This window comes from Aspergillus glaucus, assembly GCF_001890805.1.
Source record: "Aspergillus glaucus CBS 516.65 unplaced genomic scaffold ASPGLscaffold_6, whole genome shotgun sequence".
NCBI classification, from domain to species: domain Eukaryota; kingdom Fungi; phylum Ascomycota; class Eurotiomycetes; order Eurotiales; family Aspergillaceae; genus Aspergillus; species Aspergillus glaucus.
The window spans coordinates 834,586-855,333 of NW_019170458.1; the positions used below are offsets into that span (position 1 = coordinate 834,586).

The 20,748-nt window shown below is 48.5% G+C and overlaps 7 protein-coding genes and 1 non-coding gene across 8 annotated transcripts; 4 read left to right on the forward strand and 4 right to left on the reverse strand.

Moving 5' to 3' along the window:
- Positions 1 to 423: 423 nt before the first annotated feature.
- On the reverse strand, positions 424 to 3,682 carry ASPGLDRAFT_34040 (uncharacterized protein; the record flags this gene model as incomplete). Its single annotated transcript, XM_022544384.1, has 4 exons — positions 424 to 897; positions 961 to 1,357; positions 1,438 to 1,655; positions 3,455 to 3,682. The coding sequence occupies 4 exons, from the start codon at positions 3,680 to 3,682 to the stop codon at positions 424 to 426; spliced, it is 1,317 nt and encodes a 438-aa protein (XP_022402836.1).
- A 517-nt stretch (positions 3,683 to 4,199) lies between these two features.
- On the reverse strand, positions 4,200 to 5,774 carry ASPGLDRAFT_45176 (uncharacterized protein). The gene has a single exon (XM_022546180.1). It carries the CDS (start codon positions 5,715 to 5,717, stop codon positions 4,437 to 4,439), a length of 1,281 nt encoding a protein of 426 aa, XP_022402837.1. The 5' UTR covers positions 5,718 to 5,774; the 3' UTR covers positions 4,200 to 4,436.
- Positions 5,775 to 6,277: 503 nt separating this feature from the next.
- Positions 6,278 to 7,480, forward strand: ASPGLDRAFT_168138 (Rcat domain-containing protein; the record flags this gene model as incomplete). The annotated part of the gene is made up of 3 exons (XM_022542661.1): positions 6,278 to 6,612; positions 6,676 to 7,315; positions 7,390 to 7,480. The coding sequence occupies exons 1-3, from the start codon at positions 6,318 to 6,320 to the stop codon at positions 7,478 to 7,480; spliced, it is 1,026 nt and encodes a 341-aa protein (XP_022402838.1). The 5' UTR covers positions 6,278 to 6,317.
- Positions 7,481 to 10,362: 2,882 nt separating this feature from the next.
- Positions 10,363 to 12,939, reverse strand: mak5 (ATP-dependent RNA helicase MAK5). The gene is made up of 2 exons (XM_022541879.1): positions 12,653 to 12,939; positions 10,363 to 12,594 (listed from the first exon to the last, which is right to left on the reverse strand). Exons 1-2 carry the CDS (start codon positions 12,893 to 12,895, stop codon positions 10,471 to 10,473), a joined length of 2,367 nt encoding a protein of 788 aa, XP_022402839.1. The 5' UTR covers positions 12,896 to 12,939; the 3' UTR covers positions 10,363 to 10,470.
- Positions 12,940 to 13,784: 845 nt separating this feature from the next.
- On the reverse strand, positions 13,785 to 13,856 carry ASPGLDRAFT_t70. The gene has a single exon. It is a non-coding gene; the product is annotated as a tRNA-Arg (tRNA).
- A 3,021-nt stretch (positions 13,857 to 16,877) lies between these two features.
- ASPGLDRAFT_45180 (tRNA methyltransferase TRM7) lies at positions 16,878 to 18,409 on the forward strand. Its single transcript, XM_022546181.1, has one exon. The coding sequence runs from the start codon at positions 16,983 to 16,985 to the stop codon at positions 18,273 to 18,275; it is 1,293 nt and encodes a 430-aa protein (XP_022402840.1). The 5' UTR covers positions 16,878 to 16,982; the 3' UTR covers positions 18,276 to 18,409.
- Positions 18,410 to 18,569: 160 nt separating this feature from the next.
- On the forward strand, positions 18,570 to 19,800 carry ASPGLDRAFT_45182 (HD domain-containing protein). Its single transcript, XM_022546182.1, has 3 exons — positions 18,570 to 19,027; positions 19,094 to 19,451; positions 19,500 to 19,800. Exons 1-3 carry the CDS (start codon positions 18,723 to 18,725, stop codon positions 19,590 to 19,592), a joined length of 756 nt encoding a protein of 251 aa, XP_022402841.1. The 5' UTR covers positions 18,570 to 18,722; the 3' UTR covers positions 19,593 to 19,800.
- Positions 19,801 to 19,873: 73 nt separating this feature from the next.
- ASPGLDRAFT_34046 (uncharacterized protein) lies at positions 19,874 to 20,383 on the forward strand (the record flags this gene model as incomplete). The annotated part of the gene is made up of 2 exons (XM_022544385.1): positions 19,874 to 19,890; positions 19,945 to 20,383. 2 exons carry the CDS (start codon positions 19,874 to 19,876, stop codon positions 20,381 to 20,383), a joined length of 456 nt encoding a protein of 151 aa, XP_022402842.1.
- Positions 20,384 to 20,748: the final 365 nt, after the last annotated feature.

The following is a 20,748-nucleotide window of genomic DNA, read 5'->3' on the forward strand; positions in this document are numbered from 1 at the left end:
TTGACAAGAGATTCCTCTTCAACGGCAGTCAATTTATGGCCACTGGCACGTGTTTCTGAACGTGGTTGGATTCCATCAAGCCGATTAATAAAAGTAGACTTTGGCACCCCAAAAACTGCTGCTGCCTTTGATTTTGATTGAATTTTTTTGCTTCTATACGCGCTGATGGCCATTTGAATTCGATTTTCTTGAGAAAGAGGCATTTTAGATGATGGTGGTGACAAAATGACGCGTTGAAGTATGATTGTTGGAAAATTGCGGAGGAAGTGGACGGGACGGCCGTGTGGACGGCTCGGCCGTGGATTACGTTAAGTCATGACACCTTACCCCACAGCTGACAAATTAATAGAATTGATGTTGCTGACAAAAGTCCACCGCAGTAGGCATAATTATATTTCAAAAAACCTTTGCAATTTATAAACTTCACTTTCCGCAGCTGCATGGGGCAACCTGGTGCTCAACCAGGGTGGACCGACTGTGATCCTGGTGGTTGGCGGCCAGCACGCCGGGAGCAACCACGGTACCCCAGGGGGAATATGTATTCTGGCGGATCGGCATCGTTGAGACAATACCAGTGGCCTTGACTTCGATGTGCAGGTTGGCAGACTGGTCGAGTACAAAAGCCAAGATATACTCGTAGTTCATCACCGTTATAGTGCACCGAATGACCAGCTGGCGGCTGCGCACCATAGACGCCTTATTGTTACGGAAGTTTGTGTGCTTCCACCCAATTCCATTATCCATCTCGTGCATGCAGATAACATCCTTTATGACAACCGGCTCGCCAGCGCCAGTGGTACGAACTCCATCCAAGTAAGCAATGTGGCTGAGGCAGTCACATCCCAGCGTCAGGGTGTTGGAAGTAATGCCGAAGCCCGAGTCACCCAAGTCGAACGCCTGCTTGCGGTGGTAAGGGGATTATGGATTTCCGTATGGAACGGTCATCTCACTCATATACACGCGGTCGAAGAGAGATCTTCCATCATAGAACACATTGTTCAGAACAGGCCGTTCATGAACTGTCCATCCCTTGTGGAATGACCACTTCTGCCAAGTGATGTGCCGGCCATTGATGCAGAAAGACAGACCCTGTGGCTGAACGATTTGTAAGGGCTTGAGGTTCTTGCGGAAATAGGCATCACCAAGGAGAGATGTGCTGTATTCCACCGGCTTGACAGGGTCCCAGGGCTGGGTATCAGTGTTCAGCTTCGCATCAACGCCAAGAGGAAGCCTTTGAACCTCGATAAGCTCGGATGTATCCACATTGAATATTGGCGCAAAGGGGGCTGGGAGAGAGTAATGGTTTGCTTCAGGGTCGTCGGTGCCGAAGGTCCATGGGTCATTTGTCACATAAGCCCTATACAGCACCCAAAAGGGGCATTACCCTTATCTGCGTCGATACAAGTATCTGACATTCTTAAAGTCAGATATACCCACCCTTCCGGCAATTTCAACTTCTTAATTTCCTCCTCGACGGCGGGATACTCGTTGCATACATTGTAGATGCACCCAATCTCGTCGATTTCAGCCAGGCCCTGGATGTCGGGGCTCTCCGTATCCGATTCGACTTTTCCATCCGTGGGATTGATCGTAGCCTTTCGGAGAGTGCCGTCGCGTTTCTCGTGATAGTAAGTGTAGGCCTTGCGGGGCGGCGCCTGCACTTTTGAAGCTCGATCATGCAAGAACGCCAATTATAGTATTAAATTGTGGAAATATTGACGCACTATTCGAAAAAATGCCAGAATCGTGGCGTAGATGAATACACATAGTACCTGAGCATCAAATGCAAGAAATTGATACAATGCAGCGTGCTCGAAAGCCTTTCCGGACTCTCCCAAAATGTTGACTGGTCCAATTGCGAATATATATCACTGAGAGACATCAGAGGGGACCTCCACGCCATGATTAATGCGAAATTCGGGGCCTTGGTTTTATGAATATGTTAAGATTGAGATAATACCATACCGCGTGCTTTTTAATGTCGCCCTTAAGCATCCTACAGTTCAATATAGTATCCATGAAATAGTTAAGCTCTTCTTATAAATGTATTAAGAAGCTTATCAGTGGGACATTTCCACACGGTATTCCTAAGAATGCCATGCAGGGATTGTGTTGGCTAGATATTGCACCTTTTAGGCCTACCCTGGTGCGAATTTCAAAGGCCTGTACTATCTTAACGGAATGGCAAATCCAGACAAAATGCTATAATTTTCCCGCGTGAACCTTCCACTACTCCCAGGGAAAAGATACCTCCTCCGAATTGCGACATACCCTTTTTATCTTGCGATTTGGCCTCGATGTGGTGATATAGTGATATAGTATATATAGATAGCGTAGAAGAAACAGTTCAAACATATTTTTTCTCCTTAAGCAGATTTGTATAGCTCAAAGACATCTGACTCTTCGCGATGGCCGAATCGAAGACCGTCTTTCCTCCGCAAGATGGATCCCTTCCTCAGCCAGGTAAATTGGCATCTAAACAACCGGCACCGCACAGGTAGCAGTCAGCATGGACGAGTATAAGTCAACTGTCCCTCTGTGGAAGCGATCATGGCAACATAGCTTGACGCAGATGCTCCTTCTGAGTATTCAAGCTTTCTGTGTGCCAGCTATGGGCGATGCCATCGGTAGTAAGTGTGAAGCTAATCAATCTTCGACGCAATGATACGACCACTGAATATTAACTAATGATATTCAGGCCTCGGTGGTGGTGGCCTTGCAACTCCTCACATATCAAACATTGCGTCCGCAGTCGGATATGCAGCGCTAGCTGTCAGTATGTTTCAGATGAGGCAAGGATTTGTGCAATGACCGGGTCTGTCGCTTCCAGGAGAACCAAATTTTATGATCATAGACACTGACAATATCATGGTGCAAGAAATGCCAAGGAGGCAGTGGATATTACAAGAGAGGCGAATATTGTGGCGTGAGACTAGTAAGTAACAGTCGACGTACCTGGCCTACCGGGTGGCTAACAAAGATAAATAGTACTTGCTGCTGCTGTTATGACTGAAGTGCTAGTATGGCCAATCTACACACACAAGGAAGAAGAATGTGCAGTTCAAGAAACCTTTCCTCAAGTACTTCTAAAGATACCGTAAGCGCTGTATGTAGCCGATAATTATTGAACATATAGTTGTCAGACTCTAGTCTGGTAGATATCTCGGTACCGGATACCTTGATGTTTCGACTCAAAGTTCTTCAATATATTCTCTTGCTCAAAGTCCAGAGATTAAGCTCCAGTTAGTATATATGCATACTGTATCCATCAAACTCGCAGTTTCTCAAGCTGCCTTACAACTTTCCAAAGCAGATCGCTCTCAAGCCCATATTAAGGGTCTTCGCCACTATAAGTACTCTCATAATTTGCCCCTTCTCCTTTTGCATGGTCATTGCTCGCGGGTCGTTGTCCTTTCAAGCAAGTGACCACGGCCTGCTGGTATATCTCACCAACATCCGCAACATGATCCTCCTTGAGACCCTGGAAAATCCACTTTGCCTCAGCATAGGCCGATGTGCCAATCATGCTATGAAAGCTGGTTGACTCCCACATTGCAATCTTGAATGACACAACATACATAACTTTGAGACTATAGAAATCGTCTGAGCGGTGATACTGCCTGTGACTCAGGTCTTCCAACAATCCTGGGTTCATAAAGATATCCAACGGGCCCTTGATCATCGACGTTGTTTCTTCCAACATAAACCTGTTATTCTGCCATTCATCATTCCACTCTCAATCCACATGCTGGCCATCCGGTCCGCGAGTGCTGTAGTCCGCCTAAAAAGGGCGTGTCAGTTCGGAGATCTGTGCTCTCAGCGTTGTAGAAGGAAAAAACCGGTGACTCCCCAGTGCCTGGTGTAACCATTGACTACACTGCGGCTGGTAAACTGCCTGGAACAGCGCGTGATCGAGACAAAATCTCGCTCATAGACTCAGAGTGTTGGCGGCACCGTCTTCATCGGCACACTCCAAAAGCGTTTGTAGCGAGACGGGAGGTCGATGCTCATCGACCCAAGATGGCAGCTTGGAAGCAAATTTGACTAGCTTGCAGGGATCACCACGCTCGCGGCCTCTCAAGGCAAGCCAGTCTAAACAGTAAAGTACTATGCGACAGGCTGGACCGGCACCATGAGGAAAATTGCTGGTCTCCTGGAGTAGGGAAGCAATCTTGTTACGCCATTGAACAAGATCGACCCCTATTACTACTTTTACTACCATTGAATATACTATAATATCAATCTTGCTAAGCCCTGAACACCTTATACATAAAAGGCCAAGAAGTAAAAAACAATTTGGCTAAAAAGTCAAACGGTAGAACAAAACAAGACTCGAGCACCAACTGTTCCCTGTCTAATGCAGGCCAAAAGGCGAATCAGCAACGCCAGTGGTGATATTTTCCCTCGCGGCCCTTTTATTGTCTCTTTCTTCTATACTATAATATGCTAGCAGGAGCGCCATCCACTGTCCTCGCGAGAATATCCAAAGCAACATCCATCTTTGGACCTGAGTAAGCCACACGAAAAACCCTCGGCCACCCACGCGTATTATTGGATGCAAACTCAAACTTTGTGCCTTGCGACTCATCGACAAAAGGATTCTCAGTAACCACAGGGAAGTGGATGAAATAATCCCTCCGGACCACACCAAGTGTAAAATTATCAAATGAGACTGACTCTAATACTGGAAAGCTGCTGAGACTCTGAAACATTCGTTTTATGTCTTCAACATTTGCATACATTCGCATAATATTTATTTTGAGAACCCGGAGGCTATGTCGGCATCTCTGGAGTAGAACCATTAGGTCTTCAATTGACACTGGGATACTTTCTAGTTGAAGTTCCTGTAATTGTGACCATGGGCCATCTACTGATGCAAGACGATGGATAAGTTCTGTGTATCCACTCAGACCATGGTTCTTGAGATGCAGCGTGTGAAGATTGGGGGCGTGAAGGAGTATATTGAATGTCCAATCACGAACAATGTCATGCTCAAGTGTATATATCAGCTTCAACTGTTCAAGGTGCTGCCCAACTGCAATAAATTGGTCCTTGTCTGAAACTTGCAGTCGCTGAGGGTCTGGAGCATAGTTAAATTCATCCATGAAATTGACTATAAGTGCAGTGACAGGATGATGGGTCCTTGCAACAACGTCCAGGAGTGTTGTGATTGAGTCCGTTGGTCTGAAATTGTCATTATCTGACTGATCTCTAACCTTGGTGATAACAGCATAGATCTCGAATGACTTGCAGCTGACCAGTTGGCAGAGAATGTTGCATAGTTGTTTCACAGCGGGATGTTCCTGGAGATTGACAAGATGGCCAGACTGATGGCGATGTGAACTCCACTTGTATCCTTCTCCAAGATTTTCAAGGCACTCATCAAAACCTGTAAAAACCATGTGGTTCACATAACACCGTAGTTGGGCATCCCTTGAGATCATCTCTAGTTCTCTCAGATTGGCACAGGACAGATCAGTCTTGATGCTTTGCAAGGAGACCCTCCAAAACACAGAGGAGGCTTTTCCATAGATGGCTTTACATGACATTCGTAAAGCCCCCAAATCGGATGGCTGCAACGAGGAGGCCACTAGTTCGACTAGTTCTAGTGGCAGGTCACATAACGGAGTGTGGGGACTGGGCGATTCTTTTCGGCGATGAAGACTCAGAGATTTGAACTTGCGGAAAAAATGTTTGCTGGTGCTATTTAAGCCCATACTTCCTTCTTGTTTGTCTTTCGAGGTCGTTGATGAGTGATGGTTGATGGAGTGACGATGTTGAGGGAGTGAAGAGCCCGGGTTAAGTAATTTCTTCGGACTGCCAATCCCAAGGATGAGCGAGGCGGATTTAATAACTAACGTAATCGGTAAGCGAGTGACGCATATAAGCAAGATGCATGATTCTCGTTACCCGAGTCTCAGTGCCAGATGACTTCGTGTTACTCAACTGTCATTAGTTGTATTATCATGTCTTATGGCTTGGAAACAACCTGTCAAACTGGCAGCGTAGACAGGCACAGGGGCCTATCAGCCATGACCTCTGGTTGTCATATTCTATATCGTAGTCATGTAGTAGAAATCGCTAACATAGATGTAGGACAGGTGAGTGTCTATTAGGAAGAAGAACAAGAAAGTATTAGTTAATGGATACCTTTAATGTGGTGCTGTGAATGCTGCTTTATTGAGGCAGCAGTGACTGCTCAAAAAAACATTAACCTTTCATCTTTTTTCTTTATAACCTACCACAATCCATTGCCAATTATTCTATTTCATCATTTAACCAACATCAGCCAGACCGTCTGCGCCAAAATAGAAGACATGGACGAAGCCAGTCAAGCAGAAATATCCAGACTCCTTCTACAGGATACTGAGCACATATCTGACGCAAGCATAGACACGCAAGCGGACTCGGATCTTCAGCTAGCCCTGAGTCTCTGGCAAGAAGAAGTCAACAAATACGCCACTATTTCAGAAGATCGCAGGGTAGCGGAGCATGTCGCCAGCGCACCTAGACGAGATAGAGGAAATAGGGCGGCTTTTCGTGGCCGGAACGACAAACAGGCTATCGCGTCCTGGCGTCGTTTGGCAGCAGAACAGGAGGTTGATTTGCTTGGTAATTCTCGCTGCGATTCTTAAGAGCTGACTGTTTCTATTTACTAATATGGCTAATTGGCAGGACACGACCCACCAGCCCAGGCTCAAGCTGAAAGCCCCGAAAAGAATGTCGCCCCTCAAGAACAACCTGAGCCCGAACCCGAACCCGAACCTGAACCTGAACCTGAACCTGAACCTGAACCTGAACCCCCTAAACCCGATCTACTCAAATGCATCTCATGTTCGGAGATCGTACTACCAGACACAGCAATGAAAACCCCCTGCTCCCACCACCACTGCCGTACATGCGTGATAAAGCTCATCCAACTCTCCTTCGATAACGACTCCATCTTTCCACCGCAATGTTGCAACACTGAAATTCCCCAGACCTTGATCCAACCCATCATTGATCAGGATCCCGACCTCAAACAACAATTTGAGGACAAACTGACTTGCCATGATGATTCAACCCGGACTTCCTGCTCCAACCCGAATTGCGCGCGGTACCTCAGTCCCAACACAAAGTCCCCGGGCACAAATATGCGATACTGCGTGGGTTGCTTGCGCTGGACGTGCGTGACTTGTCAAAAGACCCATGTTCCATGGATGGGGTGCCAGTTTGACAATGAGGACTTGTTGCGGTGGATGGAGGAATGGAAGTGGCAGCAGTGCTGTCAGTGTAAATACGGGATCGAGCTTGAGGCGGGCTGCAATCACATTGTGTAGGTTATTCGCACTTATTCATCCCCTGTCATGGATCGTGTGCTAATTGGAATTGATTCCTTTACAATGACAGTTGCCGCTGCGGGAACGAGTTCTGTTACGAGTGCGGTGCGACGTGGAAAAGCTGTAATTGCGAGTTGCATCGCTACTTTGGTCGTTCTTAGAACTATCTTGGTACCAATCAAAATTGTTACTAGTCAATTCGCGATACATATTACAGAGAATCATTCACTATTTGTTGGCATTTAGCAATGCATTCGGTTGTAATAGACTTATATATCTTACCCTAAGACAGCTAGTCAATAATGCGCGTAGTAGGGAAGCACCCTGGTGAAGTGAACAACTAGAAGGCTGTTTTCCCAATTCGTTTTACTCTCCTCCGTCCCCCGCGTCTCTCTTCTCCTGAGTGGCATCCGTTCTTTTACCAGACAAAAGAAAGGAGCTTCGTGTAAGTTGTATGAGGTTGAGCCAACTGAAAGTACTACGGAAGACTTACAAACTAACCATTACCGCTATTTGCTACGGCAGGAAGCCCTACATCTCTGTTAGAGACCTCTACTATATGGATACGATATAAGGCATGCTCCGCGTCAATCCTCGACCGGCCCCGCCGCGTCAATCGCACAATGTTTCTGGCAGTCAAGCTGTCGTGGGCAGTAACCGTCGTCGCTACCCCAATACGCAGATGAGCATGGCGATCCGGCACAAGCCAACCCCAACGCGGCTGATGAAATCAAGACATGAAGACGACAATCTTCACATCCACCGGCGAGGAAATGCCCTCGTGGTCACACGTAATCGTCAATGGGTTCTTCGCCAACTTCAAGTCATGGCAAACAAATATAATAAAGATAAATAAGCTGCACGGAGTCTTCCACGCAGGGATCATGGGGTTTACGGAAATAAGCTGCACAGCCAGTGTGGTTCCACACTGCAGATCAAGCTTTGGAAAAACGGTATTAACTTGCATAGACGAGAAATCAGCTGCTAACGGAGTAACATATTGGGGGACATAAATATGCGAGGCTGATTACTGATTGAGACACTCCTTGAATATCGCCATAAGCCCAAATAGTCTGCGTTGAACCATGCTTCCATACGCTTGATGGCTCAGGGGATTCTTGAACAATCAAGATGATACTATCTGACGATCACAATCCGGCATCATCAGCCGTTAACAATGCAACTGAGGACTGTACCTTTGGTAACAGTGGCTCATAGAGCAGCATCATGCACTGGCGGAGTAATTATCGACTCCAGTGAAAGAACCACCCTTCATCTGGAGGAGGGGGAGACCACGGCGAGGGAGACCAGGTCAGAATTGGCGGCCTGGATAAAACGGGACCTACCCCCCGCCGATTGGTTCTTGAATGACCACATTGTATGGCTAACGTTCGCTATAGAGACTGGTGCCTCTCCTCTGCGAGTCCTCTTGGAGTCCTCTTGTTGTGTTTGTGTGGGTTAGACTGACATTGTTATAGGCCGCTGCAAAAATCCACTCTGTTGCAATGAATCCTGTGCCCTCTCGCCTCTTCTTCGCGGACACCGGCCCCGTTCCTCCAATCTTCGGTGCGTCCGTCCATCCAGTTTCAGGTTGAATTGTCCGTGTATTCGCCCGTTGCCTCGAGGGTGCCTTTGAGACTGTGGTTTCGCCTGTCCTTGAGGCCCATGTAGACGCGCCAATCTCCGTGCCGCCTTCTCCGTCGCTTGCCCCTGTCTCTGTGAAACCATGAACTTGCAAGAAGCCAGCAAGAGCAGGCCCGCTGTAACAGCAGACGGAGACTGCCTAGTCTCTTGCAACAAATTGAAGCAGTCTGAGTTAGATGGCTGATCTAATTGACCGATCTTCCCACACCATCCTCCCACGCCCAAGACAAACACCATGGGCTCATATTGCGATTATAAACGAGAGAGGTCCTTTACCCGAGCTATACCAAGACTATGGATGCAGTTGCGTCTGTTTTCTGCCCACCATGTCAAGGATTCTTGTCAATAACGGCATTTGAGCCCGTTGAAGGAACCGGGGCCTTTAGGAGTCCACAAGCAAGGAACACTGCGATATTTCGAAAGATTTACTGAAGTGTTGCGTTTATTTAGTCAAGAATCACGGAGACTTACACATCTCTGACAGAGAAGAGTGGATAGTGCATCTCAATATGCCGATTTATGGAAATCCTTAAACCGAACGGACCACCTGAATGGCCAACACTCAATTTAGAGGCTGCTATCAGTCTAATTATCACCAGTCAGGACTGAAACCGTCCGTGGATCGAAGAAAAGAAATCTAAATGGGTCACAGTCACTTTCTCGTTTGACCTAAGATTGACACTATCGACATCCTTTGTGAATACAAACGACAAAGTTCTTGAACGAAACAAGCGAATCCTATGCCTCATAACTATGCACATTAGCACCGGACTGTCGATATTGCGAGTGGAAAATGTACAAGCAATTTGAAACGCACACGATACCGTGATTACCAAATCTATTGGTACATCGAAGACAATTTGCTCCATAGACGACAATCTGTTGTGTCCTTTTTCTTTGATTCGAACGACGAACATGCGGGCGATCAAACGCCTACATGCCAAAACCAATCACGAAATGATGCAGCACATGGCTGACGTCTCCTGATCGATATTGAATGATCAACACTCTGTGGAGATAACTGGCTCGGCGCATACCCAAGCACATCGAATGTCCATACAGATGGATTTGCGTGGCTGGTAGGAGCTGTGAACCTCTGGCAGACTCGAGGTCCAAAATGCAAAGAACATTTTTGGAAGTTTGCTTTTTTTGAAACAAAACTATTCGTTACGCCTGCCTTTGAGAATGGTTCTTCGCCCATGTCGCTGAGGATTGGCCCATTGCCGGACAGTTAGGGTTTGACCCTTGAGATACTTTCTCGTCTTTTTTGCTATTTGTACGAGTGCTATGTTATTCTCTCTCTCTGAGTGACGGAACAGTTGACGGTGAAGATGTTGGCGCCGTAATGTTAATCAGGATGTAAAGCAACAATGGCCAGCAAGGCGAGGAAAGGGACGAGAAGTATCCATGGGCAGAATCGGCTCAATGTGTGATGGAAAGCGTCAGTACAATTATCAGAATAGTGTACATGTATTCTGTAACTATAGTTAAACACTTGTATATATAATCAGAATCCCAACGGATCCACCTGTCCCAAGAACGCAGCATTCCCTTCTCCCCGTAGCAAAGCATCGATATCAACCCGTCCAGACGTCAAATACTTCTCACTAACACCCACATTAACCCTCTGCGACAGCAAACTCTTCAATTGCGCTCGCAGTCCCGCCATCTCAGCCTTGGTGACATTTCCCGCCTCTTTCTCGCGCTGGTGACGACCGCGCCCACGACCACGACCACGACCTGCACCCTTATCGAATTCTTCGCTGTCATATTCGACGCCAAGGTCTTCCGCCGCGTTGCGTAGCCAATTATCTTCCGAAGACACCTTCTCCTTGGCAATTTGGGAGTCTATAATACGGGCCGCGATGCTGATGCGTGGTTTCACGCGGTTGATGACCCGGCGGTCGAGCTCGAGGGATTCAAGTGGGAGACGCTTGGGTGGTTGACCATTCTTCTGGGCCATGTTTGTGTGCACCTTTGCTGCTAGACGGACGACACCAACCATTTCTTCCGGACCGCAGATGATAACACTCTTACCGGCTGCGCCGGCACGGGCTGTACGACCGGATCGGTGGACGTAGGCGTCTGCTGTGCGAGGGGCGTGGTAGTGGATGACGAAGTCGATTCCCTTGATATCGAGACCACGGGAGGCGACGTCAGTTGCTACTAGGATCGAGCTGGGGTCGGCAGAAGGAGAGGAGAATCGCTCAACGGAGCGGAGACGGGCCTTTTGAGCCATGGAGGAGTGGAGGGCGAGGGCTGGGAGTTGGAGAGCTTGGAGAAATTGGGTGAGTCGGCGGACGGCAGAGATGGAGTTTGTGAAGACCAAGGTGCGGTTCTTGGGGTGGTATAGGAGTAGTGTGTAGAGGTAGAGATCCTTCTCCATCGGTCCACATTCGACAATGCCCTCCTTGAGATTCTCGGCCATCTGCGAGACAGGGTTCACGTCGATGAATTTGGGTTTCTCTTCGCGGAATTGAAGTTTCTTCAGGAGATATTCCATCGACTCTTTCTTGTCCATCAGATCGTCTCCTCTCCACTGTCCTTTCCCTGATAGCTTCTGCTGTAGGTCTCTGTGGAATGTAGCGGAGAAAACCAGAGTCTGTCTCTCTGCCATCGGATTGGTCTTTGCCTCATCAGACTCCTCTTTGTCCTTGACTTCCGGCACGTCCCATGTCTCCACGCGCTCCAAAGCGTCCAGGACTTCTCCCAACTCCTTGAAGTGACCTTGACTGAGCAGTCTATCGGCCTCATCAACAACCAGGAACTTGATCTTTTGCATCTTCTGAATCAAGCCTTGTCCCGTGCTGAGAATCTCCCACACTCTACCAGGCGTACCGATGACGATGTCAGCGCCAGCCAGTAAACGTTGCTGCTTCTGCATCGACAGACCACCGGTCAAAAGAGCAATTCTGGGTTCAGCACCGGGGGTGAGCGAGGCCAGTTGACTGATATGTTTCGACAGCTGATGCGCCAATTCTCTGGTAGGAGACATAATGAGTGCAATCGGATGAGTTGCCTTCTCAGACTTCTCCTCAGACTTCTTTTTGAGGTTCTTCTGCATCCGCTCCAGGTAGTGTTCCAGAATCGGAATTCCAAATGCCAAGGTCTTTCCGGATCCCGTAGACGCCTTTCCGACAACATCATGACCTTCCAGGATTTGTGGTATACATATTTCTTGAACGGACGTTGGGTTCGCAAACTTCATCTTCGAGAGTCCAGTGAGGATTTCTGGCGCCAGGTTGAGAGACTCCCAGGCCGAGACATCCACGCCATCATCCTCCTCTTCCTCTTCTAAAGCTGCGAAGGAGAGCCCTGGCTTGATGTTGTTGTTCTGTTGGTTCTTCGCGTTCTTTTCCTTTTGATCCTTTTTTGCGGGTTTCTCCTTCTGTTCCTTCTTGCCGTCTTTCTTCGCATCCTTCTTGTCCTTCTTGTTTTCCTTCTTCAACTCTTTCTTTGATACCTGGTCCTTGCTTTCCTTCTCTTCAGGGCTTTTGTTCTCGTCCGCAGGAGTCGCATTGTCATTCGGTGTCTCGGCCTCACCGTCGCTAAATCCATCCCAGTCGTCGAAATTGGTTTCCTCCGGCGCTTTCTTTTTCAATATTGATTCTTTCTTCGTACCGGGTTTGGCCTAATCATTGTCAGCCTCTTCGCGCCTTCAACCTTCTGAACGATGACAACAGCCGTACCTTGAATCGAACCTCCCCATTACCGTCGGGTCGCACAATATCGATACCATCAATCTCCTCCAAACCAAAAAATCCACCAGCATCTTCAATGCGATCCGGGAGAGGAACTCCCTTCCAGTTCAGGTCCTCGAGACCGACGTAGCCGTCCCAGGAATCATTCTTGTTCGTCGCATTGCCGGCCTTCTTCTTCTTGTTTGCGTGGGCATTAGGCCCCTTAGAGTCGCGCTGTCGCTTTTGGCCCATGATCGTAACTCGAGTTTCTTTTCCTTGTGTTGCTGCGCTTTAGTGATCGCAGACAATTTTTTCCTAGGCCGTTCGCAAAAAATAAAAAAGCGGCAGAAAGACACACCGCCTTTTGTCCGATCTTATCGATGTCCCAAAATGGAAATAGCAGCACGTGACTTTCTGGACATAAACATACTCTTTAGTTCTTTCTTCACCAGTACTATTTTCATCGTCTACAACGAAACAGGGTACAGCCAACGATACTATTTTGAATCCTACAAGGGAGCCGGAAGAAAAGCAAGACAGTCCAAAACTCTCGTCCACTGACACCTAGTTATACGAGGGTTCTTGCTAATAACACTAGTAGTGAACTCGTTCGAGAAGAGATGCAGTTTATCAAATGATGCGATGAGAACCCGGATGTACTCAAAAGAATAATCCTGAAAGAGATGTAATTATCTTAGACGCCTCATCCCATTCTTTTGTTGCGCTTGCTAACTGGCTTTCCTTGATACTAGCTGGTACGGACGAAATCACGGAATGGTTCTGTTTTCTGTTTCTTCGGGACCCACGGCTCTAAGTAATCCGATGCCTATCATGGCTCTTACGTGACATGATAAGACCACAATCATGATTCATTAGGTGTTTCTTTGTTGCCCTCAGGCAATCATACCTAGACTTTCTTAAATGACCCAGTCCATACCAAACCCGGAAACCGACCTGATACCAGGAATACATCTTTCGGGGCAATATAACTTGCACCGCACGCAATATTTGAACCAGTAAATCACTGTTTGGCACTCATTCGACATTGAGAGTTAGGGTTACACATCATCGGGAAGTGGAGCCGCAAATTTTTCAAGCCCCAATTAATCCAGCGAACAAAAAGACAAGAAAGCAAAAAGATTGACCGACGCAGGGGTCGAACCTGCAATCTCTTGATTCGTAGTCAAGCGCCTTACCATTGGGCCAGCCGGCCTTGTTGAATAGCTTTATATTCCGAGCATTAGTACAAATTCAAATACATTAACTATAGAGCGGATAGCGACGAGGAGAAGCCAGGCTCTTGACACAGAGGCATACATTTCGTTTCTTATATAAAGCAACATTGAAATACTAGTTTTCATGTGCGACAACAATAATTCAGTTATTAGATCTTGCCTCTTCCCTTTCACGTAAAATCTGCCAGAATATCTCAGTATCCTGCACTTTGAACTTCAGTCTCTCCTGGAGCTTGTCAACTATTTGGTCCAGATACGTAAGATGAGGTCTTTCTTGCTCCCATAAAGAAGTCACAATCTCCAATAAAGCGTCCAGCCCCCCCGTAACAACACTGGGATTGTCAGTTGTCTTGACATTGTACTTGGTACACAAATCAGGGATGCTGATAGGTTCAATTGCCATCTTCCCTCTCTCATCCTGGGTAAATACCAATCGGGCCTTTGCTTTTGGGAATTTGGGGTGATAAGATTGTGGTCCACTGGCTGGGATCTCATCAATAATAATGAGGAGCCTCCGGAAGATGGGCAGAAGATGATAGTCTTCAGGACGCCACTGTGACGGCTCAACGGCTCAACGCCAGACAAACAGCGCCAACATATCAAACGATGCCATACAAGCAATACGGGCAAACAAGGGCTTAAACCGCACCACACAAATGCCTATAAAGACCGTTCATCGCCTAGATAGATTTCCTTTTCTTCTTCTTCCCCAGATTCGATATTCTCGTCGTTAGGCTACCTAGTCTACATATGAATATTATTCGTTTTATCTGCTAGTTTCCGAGCCCGTGACAGTATAGGTCTGTGGAGTGCTGGGATTTGGGATCTTTTGAAGGCAGCATGCAGGCCCAGCAGGGCAGCTCTAGCCTCTGCATTTGTCACGGAGCGCGGGTGCTCGCCAGCGGCATAATATTTTTGACTACTTTGACCTGTTTGGATATAGGGCAGGAACCCTTTCGCACAAGGAGCAGCTCTGGGCCGCCTCCTTGCCGCCAGGAGCGGCCATGGCGACTTTGTAGAGTACCATAGCGCTTTAAACATGAGAATGCCCTGCTGACATGCTCATGCAGTCACAGAAAGGAGCCACCCCACTTCTATCACTGCGGTGAGGGCCGCAAAGCAGCAGCAGATCCATGGGGTTGCCAGCCAGTGGCAGACATCCTCAACACAAAGGCAGGATTCACTGCATATGCAGGTTGGCTGGAAAAATCCATTCCTATACAGACATTTGCAGATGCTATTAGACTTCCAAACTCGTCAAGTTCAGGGACCTCCAGGCTCACCTCTGGTTGCCCTCTTCTTCCCCTTTTTTTTTTCGTTTCCTTTTTGTTTGTGTGCCCCTTTTGCTTTCTTGTTTTTCTTTTCAAACCCAATAAGCTCAGTTCACTGGTTGACAGCCGCGAAAGCCCAAGCAGTCCCCCGTTTTCACAGCTGTTAAACAGCAGACTGAGCATCTTGGGTTTTCCTAAGAAAGAAATAAAGGGAGAGGGGAATAGAAAAGGGAAGGAGGAACAAAGGAGAGAGTGGGGGAAAGAGGTAAAGGAGGGAAGCCAGAGGTAAGCCTAATGGTTCCCAGATTTGATGTATTTAGCATCCTAATGGCGTTTGCAGATGGTTGTATAGAAAAGTGATTTTCCCAGCCAATCTGCATATGCGGCGAATCCTGTCTTTTTGGTGAGGATGTCTGCTACCGGTTATTGGCCCCATGGATGTGCCGTTGCTTTGCGACCCTCTCGGCAGAAATAGAAGTGGGAGGGCTCCTTTCTACAGCCATATGAACAGGTCAATAAGGCATCTTCATGTTTAAAGCGCTCATGGTACTCTGAAAAGTCACCATGGCCGCTCCTGGCAGCTAGAAGGCGACCCAGAGCTGGGCGGGGAAGATGGAGCTCCGGTGGCCGTTTCTATAGGCTAATTCCAAGGTCCCTATATCGTTCGGGGGCCTTTTCCGCCCAGAATTGTGCAAAGCATCGCCAGTGCACCCTCTGGGCTGCCTGCTTGGCGGCTGCTATTGAGGCAGGTGGTTGGGGGCCCCCCAGGGGAACCTGGCAGCCCATCTTGGCTTCCTTATCTGCTTCTTCATTTCCTTTGATGCCTGTGTGTCCAGGTACCCATTTCACCTGCACCCTGTCTGGCTGTGTGTTGGGTGTTCTCAGACAGAGAGGCCATGTCTGGGCAGCTTCTTGAAATTGTTTAAAAACTGATTGGCTTGATCCTGTGGGTTGGCCCTGACTTTGCTGTACCGCTTCCAGGTTGTCCAAACAGATGTATAAGTTTGTGGAGTGCTGGGCATTGGGGTCTGTGAGGGCTGCCTGTAGGCCTATCAGAGCCGCTTTGGCCTCTGCATCAAAGACCTCATGGTTGGGGAGCTTTCTGTGTCCACAGAATATCTTGGTTTTGCAACTGCCCCAGTAGCCCACCCAGCCGGCTCCTGCAGCGTTGCTGTCTTTTCCTTTTGATCCATCTGTATAGACGACCATTGACCGTGGTGGGATGGAAGTGAGCCACTTCAGAAAATCCTCCCTGGCCTGCCCTTTATCAATCGCAGTTGGCTGCTCTTTGGGCATCAGATTTGTGTGCCAGGGGCTTGTCAGCAGCGGGTCTATCTGTTCAATGGTGTGAAAGTTTGAAGGGTTGACAGCCCGGAGTAGGCGAGTGTTGATGTGGAAGCTTCTCTGGTGTGTGGCCCGACGGTGTAGAGGATGTCGGGTGTCTAGTTTGTGTACTCTGATTGCCAGTCCACGATGTCTTTGATTGAGGAGTAGTTACATTGGTGGGATGGCTGCTTCCCGGTGCAGTACAGCTGTCGGGATGGTCTTATGGACTGGGAGGACTTTTAACAGTGCACTGCGGAGCACCCCGTCCAGGCAGGCTAGTAGTTTAGCTAGAGGACAGGCAGTTCCGATCTGCCCGTCGTATGTCCCGCACCGGGACCAGGGATTCCCCGCTTCCGCCTCCAAGGAAGCGTGGAAATACCCGACCCTCGACGTAAAATAGAAACACACACACACACACACACACACACACACACACACACACACCACCAACTCTACAGCCTCGAATTCGGCGATTCCTATTTCAAGAAACTACTAATCGCATGCAAAATGGGCAAATCCTCCAAAGACAAGCGCGACGCCTACTACCGTCTCGCCAAAGAACAAAACTGGCGCGCCCGATCCGCCTTCAAACTCATCCAAGTCGACGAACAATTCGACCTCTTCGAACATGAAAACCCCGAGAAAGTGACCCGAGTCGTGGACCTATGTGCTGCCCCGGGCAGTTGGAGTCAAGTGCTGAGTCGGGTGTTGATTAAGGGCGAGAGCTTCGGGCGACGCGCGTGGGTTGAGAAGAAGAGGAAGGAAAAGAGGGCGCTAGAGAGGGCGAAAAATGGAGATGGTGATAATGAGGATGAGGGGGGTGAGGAGGAGGATGAGTCTGCGAAGTTGAAGCCAAGGGAGAATGTCAAGATTGTGTCGATTGATCTTCAGCCCATGGCGCCGCTTGAGGGTATTACTACGATGAAGGCCGATATCACGCATCCGTCTACGATTCCTCTTCTCCTTCGCGCTTTGGACCCGGAAGCCTACGATTCGTCCGATTCGTCTCCGTCTGCTGTGCGACAACCGAGTCCCGTCGATCTTGTTATCTCCGATGGCGCGCCTGACGTGACTGGTCTGCATGATCTGGACATTTACATTCAATCGCAGCTGCTTTACTCGGCGCTCAACCTGGCCCTGGGTGTCCTCCGCCCTGGAGGCAAGTTTGTCGCGAAGATCTTCCGAGGCCGTGATGTCGATCTCCTGTATGCCCAGCTGCGCACCGTCTTCGAGAAAGTGAGCGTCGCCAAGCCGAGAAGTAGTCGCGCGAGCAGTTTGGAAGCATTCGTGGTTTGCGAAGGGTTTATTCCTCCGGCTATCCATGACGAGCTGAAAGGTGTGGACGCATTGAAAAATCCTTATTTCGGCGGTGCCGCAGCACCACAGCCCGTATCGGCAGATGGCAACGTAGGAGTCGAGATGATGGACGAAGACGACGACCCTGACGGCCAAGTACCGACAAGAGAAGCAACAGTCACTGCAACAGATTCCAACCACGGCACACAAACCCGTATGCTCCACGCAGACTCGCATCGCACACGACCCTCCGACGCGAACCAGATCGCCTCGCCAGAGCAAAAGCGATTCGCTATGGAGAACCGGTGGATACCCTTATTCATCGCCTGTGGAGATCTCTCAGCCTGGGACTCGGATGCGTCATATGCCCTGCCTCCCGACCATGTCAGCTTGGATCCGGTCCAACCACCGACGGCACCACCGTACCGACGTGCATTGGAGGTGAGAAAGGCACACGGAGGTGCATATGGGAAGACAAAGCTTGGGGCAGTGGGGAGAGCATGATTGATTATGTGATATGCCACATGTACGTCGTTATGTTTATGAATTCATAAAAGTTGACGGTCTGGGACGGTTCAAAAGTTAGAGTACATAGCAGATACCCTTTGAATATATAAATGCTCGCTAACTATTAATAACTACTCTTCCGTGCATGATTCAGCCAGCCAGCCAGCCAGCCAGCCAGCCAGCCACATATCCCAACTTATTCCGCATGCTAAAGTTCCACCGTAACCTTATCCCGAACAGCCAGTGGTATTGATAAGGACATCCACGATGTGGATAGAAAGACGGAATGCAAGGAGAACTACGTAAGGACAAAAAGCAAGAATGGACAGCTAGCATTCCGAGCCGAGCAAACCCACATAACTATTTAATGCATCTGGTCCTCCGTATCTGTCGCGGGAATGCTTCTCGGCCTCTTTTCAGCTCAGCTCAGCTCGTCCGCCAATCATGACTACCACTACTACCACGACCGCCACTACCACTACAATCAGCACTCTCTGTCAAGAGACGACTCTCGATGACCTGCAAAATGCATTGTCGCAAACTTATCAGGATATTTTGATTAAGAATCAGGCGTTGCTGGTTTCCGTCGCGGAATCGGTGAAGGAATACATGTCGCAATATGACCTATCGCACGACTTTCACCACATCCTTCGTGTTGTAACACTTTCGCGACGAATTCTAGATGCCGAGTGCTCTCACGATGAAAATGGAGGAATCGAATACGATCCATTGGTTGTCTTTTTAAGCGCGTACGAATACACCCCGAAACCATGAATACATACTCCATCTCCATCACCATACACTAACGACCACAGCCTGCTCCACGACATCGGCGACCACAAATACGTCAAAGCAGGCGAAAGCGCCACAGCTCAAATAGCAACCATGCTCTCACAAGCCGGCGCATCACCACAATTAACTACCAAAGTCCAAACAATCGCCAGCAACATCTCCTACACCACTGAAATGAAAGACCGCGCGCGATTACAGAGGATTCTAAACCAACATCGGGAACTGGGTATCGTGCAGGATGCGGATCGGTTAGATGCGATTGGGGCTACGGGGATTGGGCGCGCTTTTGCGTTCGGGGGCGCGAAGAAGCCGGATAATGGGCTGGAGAGCCAGAGGGACCATATTAGTGGGAAGTTGGAGGGATTGGTGGATTTTATGAAGGTATGCGTTCTGCCCTGTGTATGAACCGATTGGGCTGATTATTTGAAGACGGGAACAGGGAAACGTATGGGTGTTGAACGGACGAAGAGGTTGAGGATATTTCAAGAGTGGTGGGATGAGGAGATGAGGTTTGAGTCTTGATTATTTGTTCCTGTTGTGCTTATAGTAGACCAGACCAGGTAAGCGGGTCTCGATTGTTTATTTGATTGTATGATATACAAAGTCAGAAAGCTCTTTTCAACCTCCATCCAGTACACATCCCCCGTGCAAGCACAAACAATACAAAAGCAAGCACATACGCCATTACGTTTAGTCGACTGTACCGATTAGCGAAATAGCCTGGAAGAGCACGGCCGAGGATCGAAGCACTGTTGAGAATCGAGGCGAGTTGGTATGCCAGGGAGGAATCCATGCCGTGAGCGATGGCGTATGAGGGGATGTAAGTCAGTGGAACGAGCAGCGCAAAGTCGACGAGAATAATTGCGACTGACAGGGTGGTGAACGGAATCTCTCGTAACGCCTTGAGGTCTACTCTGGCACCGGCCTTCTTTGGAGGAAGTCTGGTTTTCAGAAGCAAAACGCAGGCTAGACAGAATACCTCCGAGACGAACCCGACTATGCGAATGGCCCAAGGAAACCCGACAGAATCAAGGAGATTCGTGATGATGATGGGGGAAATAATGCCTCCAAAGCCGCCTGCCGTGGTTGCCAATCCGAGTGCTAGACCGCGACGGCAGAAAAAACCAGTGAGTGACGCAGGCGATGCTGGGGGTGATGATCATGGAGGCCGTTGCGCCTCCAAGCAGACTGAAGCCGAGCATAACTTGGTAATACTCTTCGCAAAGGCTGAACATCATGAGTACGAGTACGAGTCCTATGCATCCCGGGATCAGGATATACTTGAGGCCATGGGCATCGAAGATAGGTCCTGAACAATCAATACTATGATCACCATGATTGAAATGGATTGGAACTAACCAATTTGTATGCCCGTAATATAGAGAAAGCAATTGAAAACACCCGAAAAATCCACCCGATGGAGAAATCCGAATAGTCCTTCAGTTGGTTATTGGCCAGCCATGCTTGCAAGACGCCAACCGAATTGAGCAATCCGAAAGAAGGCACCATGCCACACCATGAGCCGAGGACTACACTCCATGCTGCCATCCGCCGTCGGGGAATTCCTCGGGGTTTTCTTCGGTGTCTGAGTTTGTAGGATCATCGTTCATTGATTTGGTCTCATGGGCGGACATTTTAAGATACCAATACAGTTTGAGGAATTGATTGTGATCCAGCG

Coding starts and splice junctions, on each gene's coding strand:
- ASPGLDRAFT_45176 (XM_022546180.1), bottom strand. CDS start 5,717: ATGGGCTTAAATAGCACCAGCAAACATTTTTTCCGCAAGTTCAAATCT.
- ASPGLDRAFT_45182 (XM_022546182.1), top strand. CDS start 18,723: ATGACTACCACTACTACCACGACCGCCACTACCACTACAATCAGCACT. Junction 19,028..19,093: donor TTGGTTGTCTTTTTAAGCGC/GTACGAATACAC, acceptor TAACGACCACAG/CCTGCTCCACGACATCGGCG. Junction 19,452..19,499: donor GATTGGTGGATTTTATGAAG/GTATGCGTTCTG, acceptor GATTATTTGAAG/ACGGGAACAGGGAAACGTAT.
- ASPGLDRAFT_45180 (XM_022546181.1), top strand. CDS start 16,983: ATGGGCAAATCCTCCAAAGACAAGCGCGACGCCTACTACCGTCTCGCC.
- mak5 (XM_022541879.1), bottom strand. CDS start 12,895: ATGGGCCAAAAGCGACAGCGCGACTCTAAGGGGCCTAATGCCCACGCA. Junction 12,595..12,652: donor ATGGGGAGGTTCGATTCAAG/GTACGGCTGTTG, acceptor GACAATGATTAG/GCCAAACCCGGTACGAAGAA.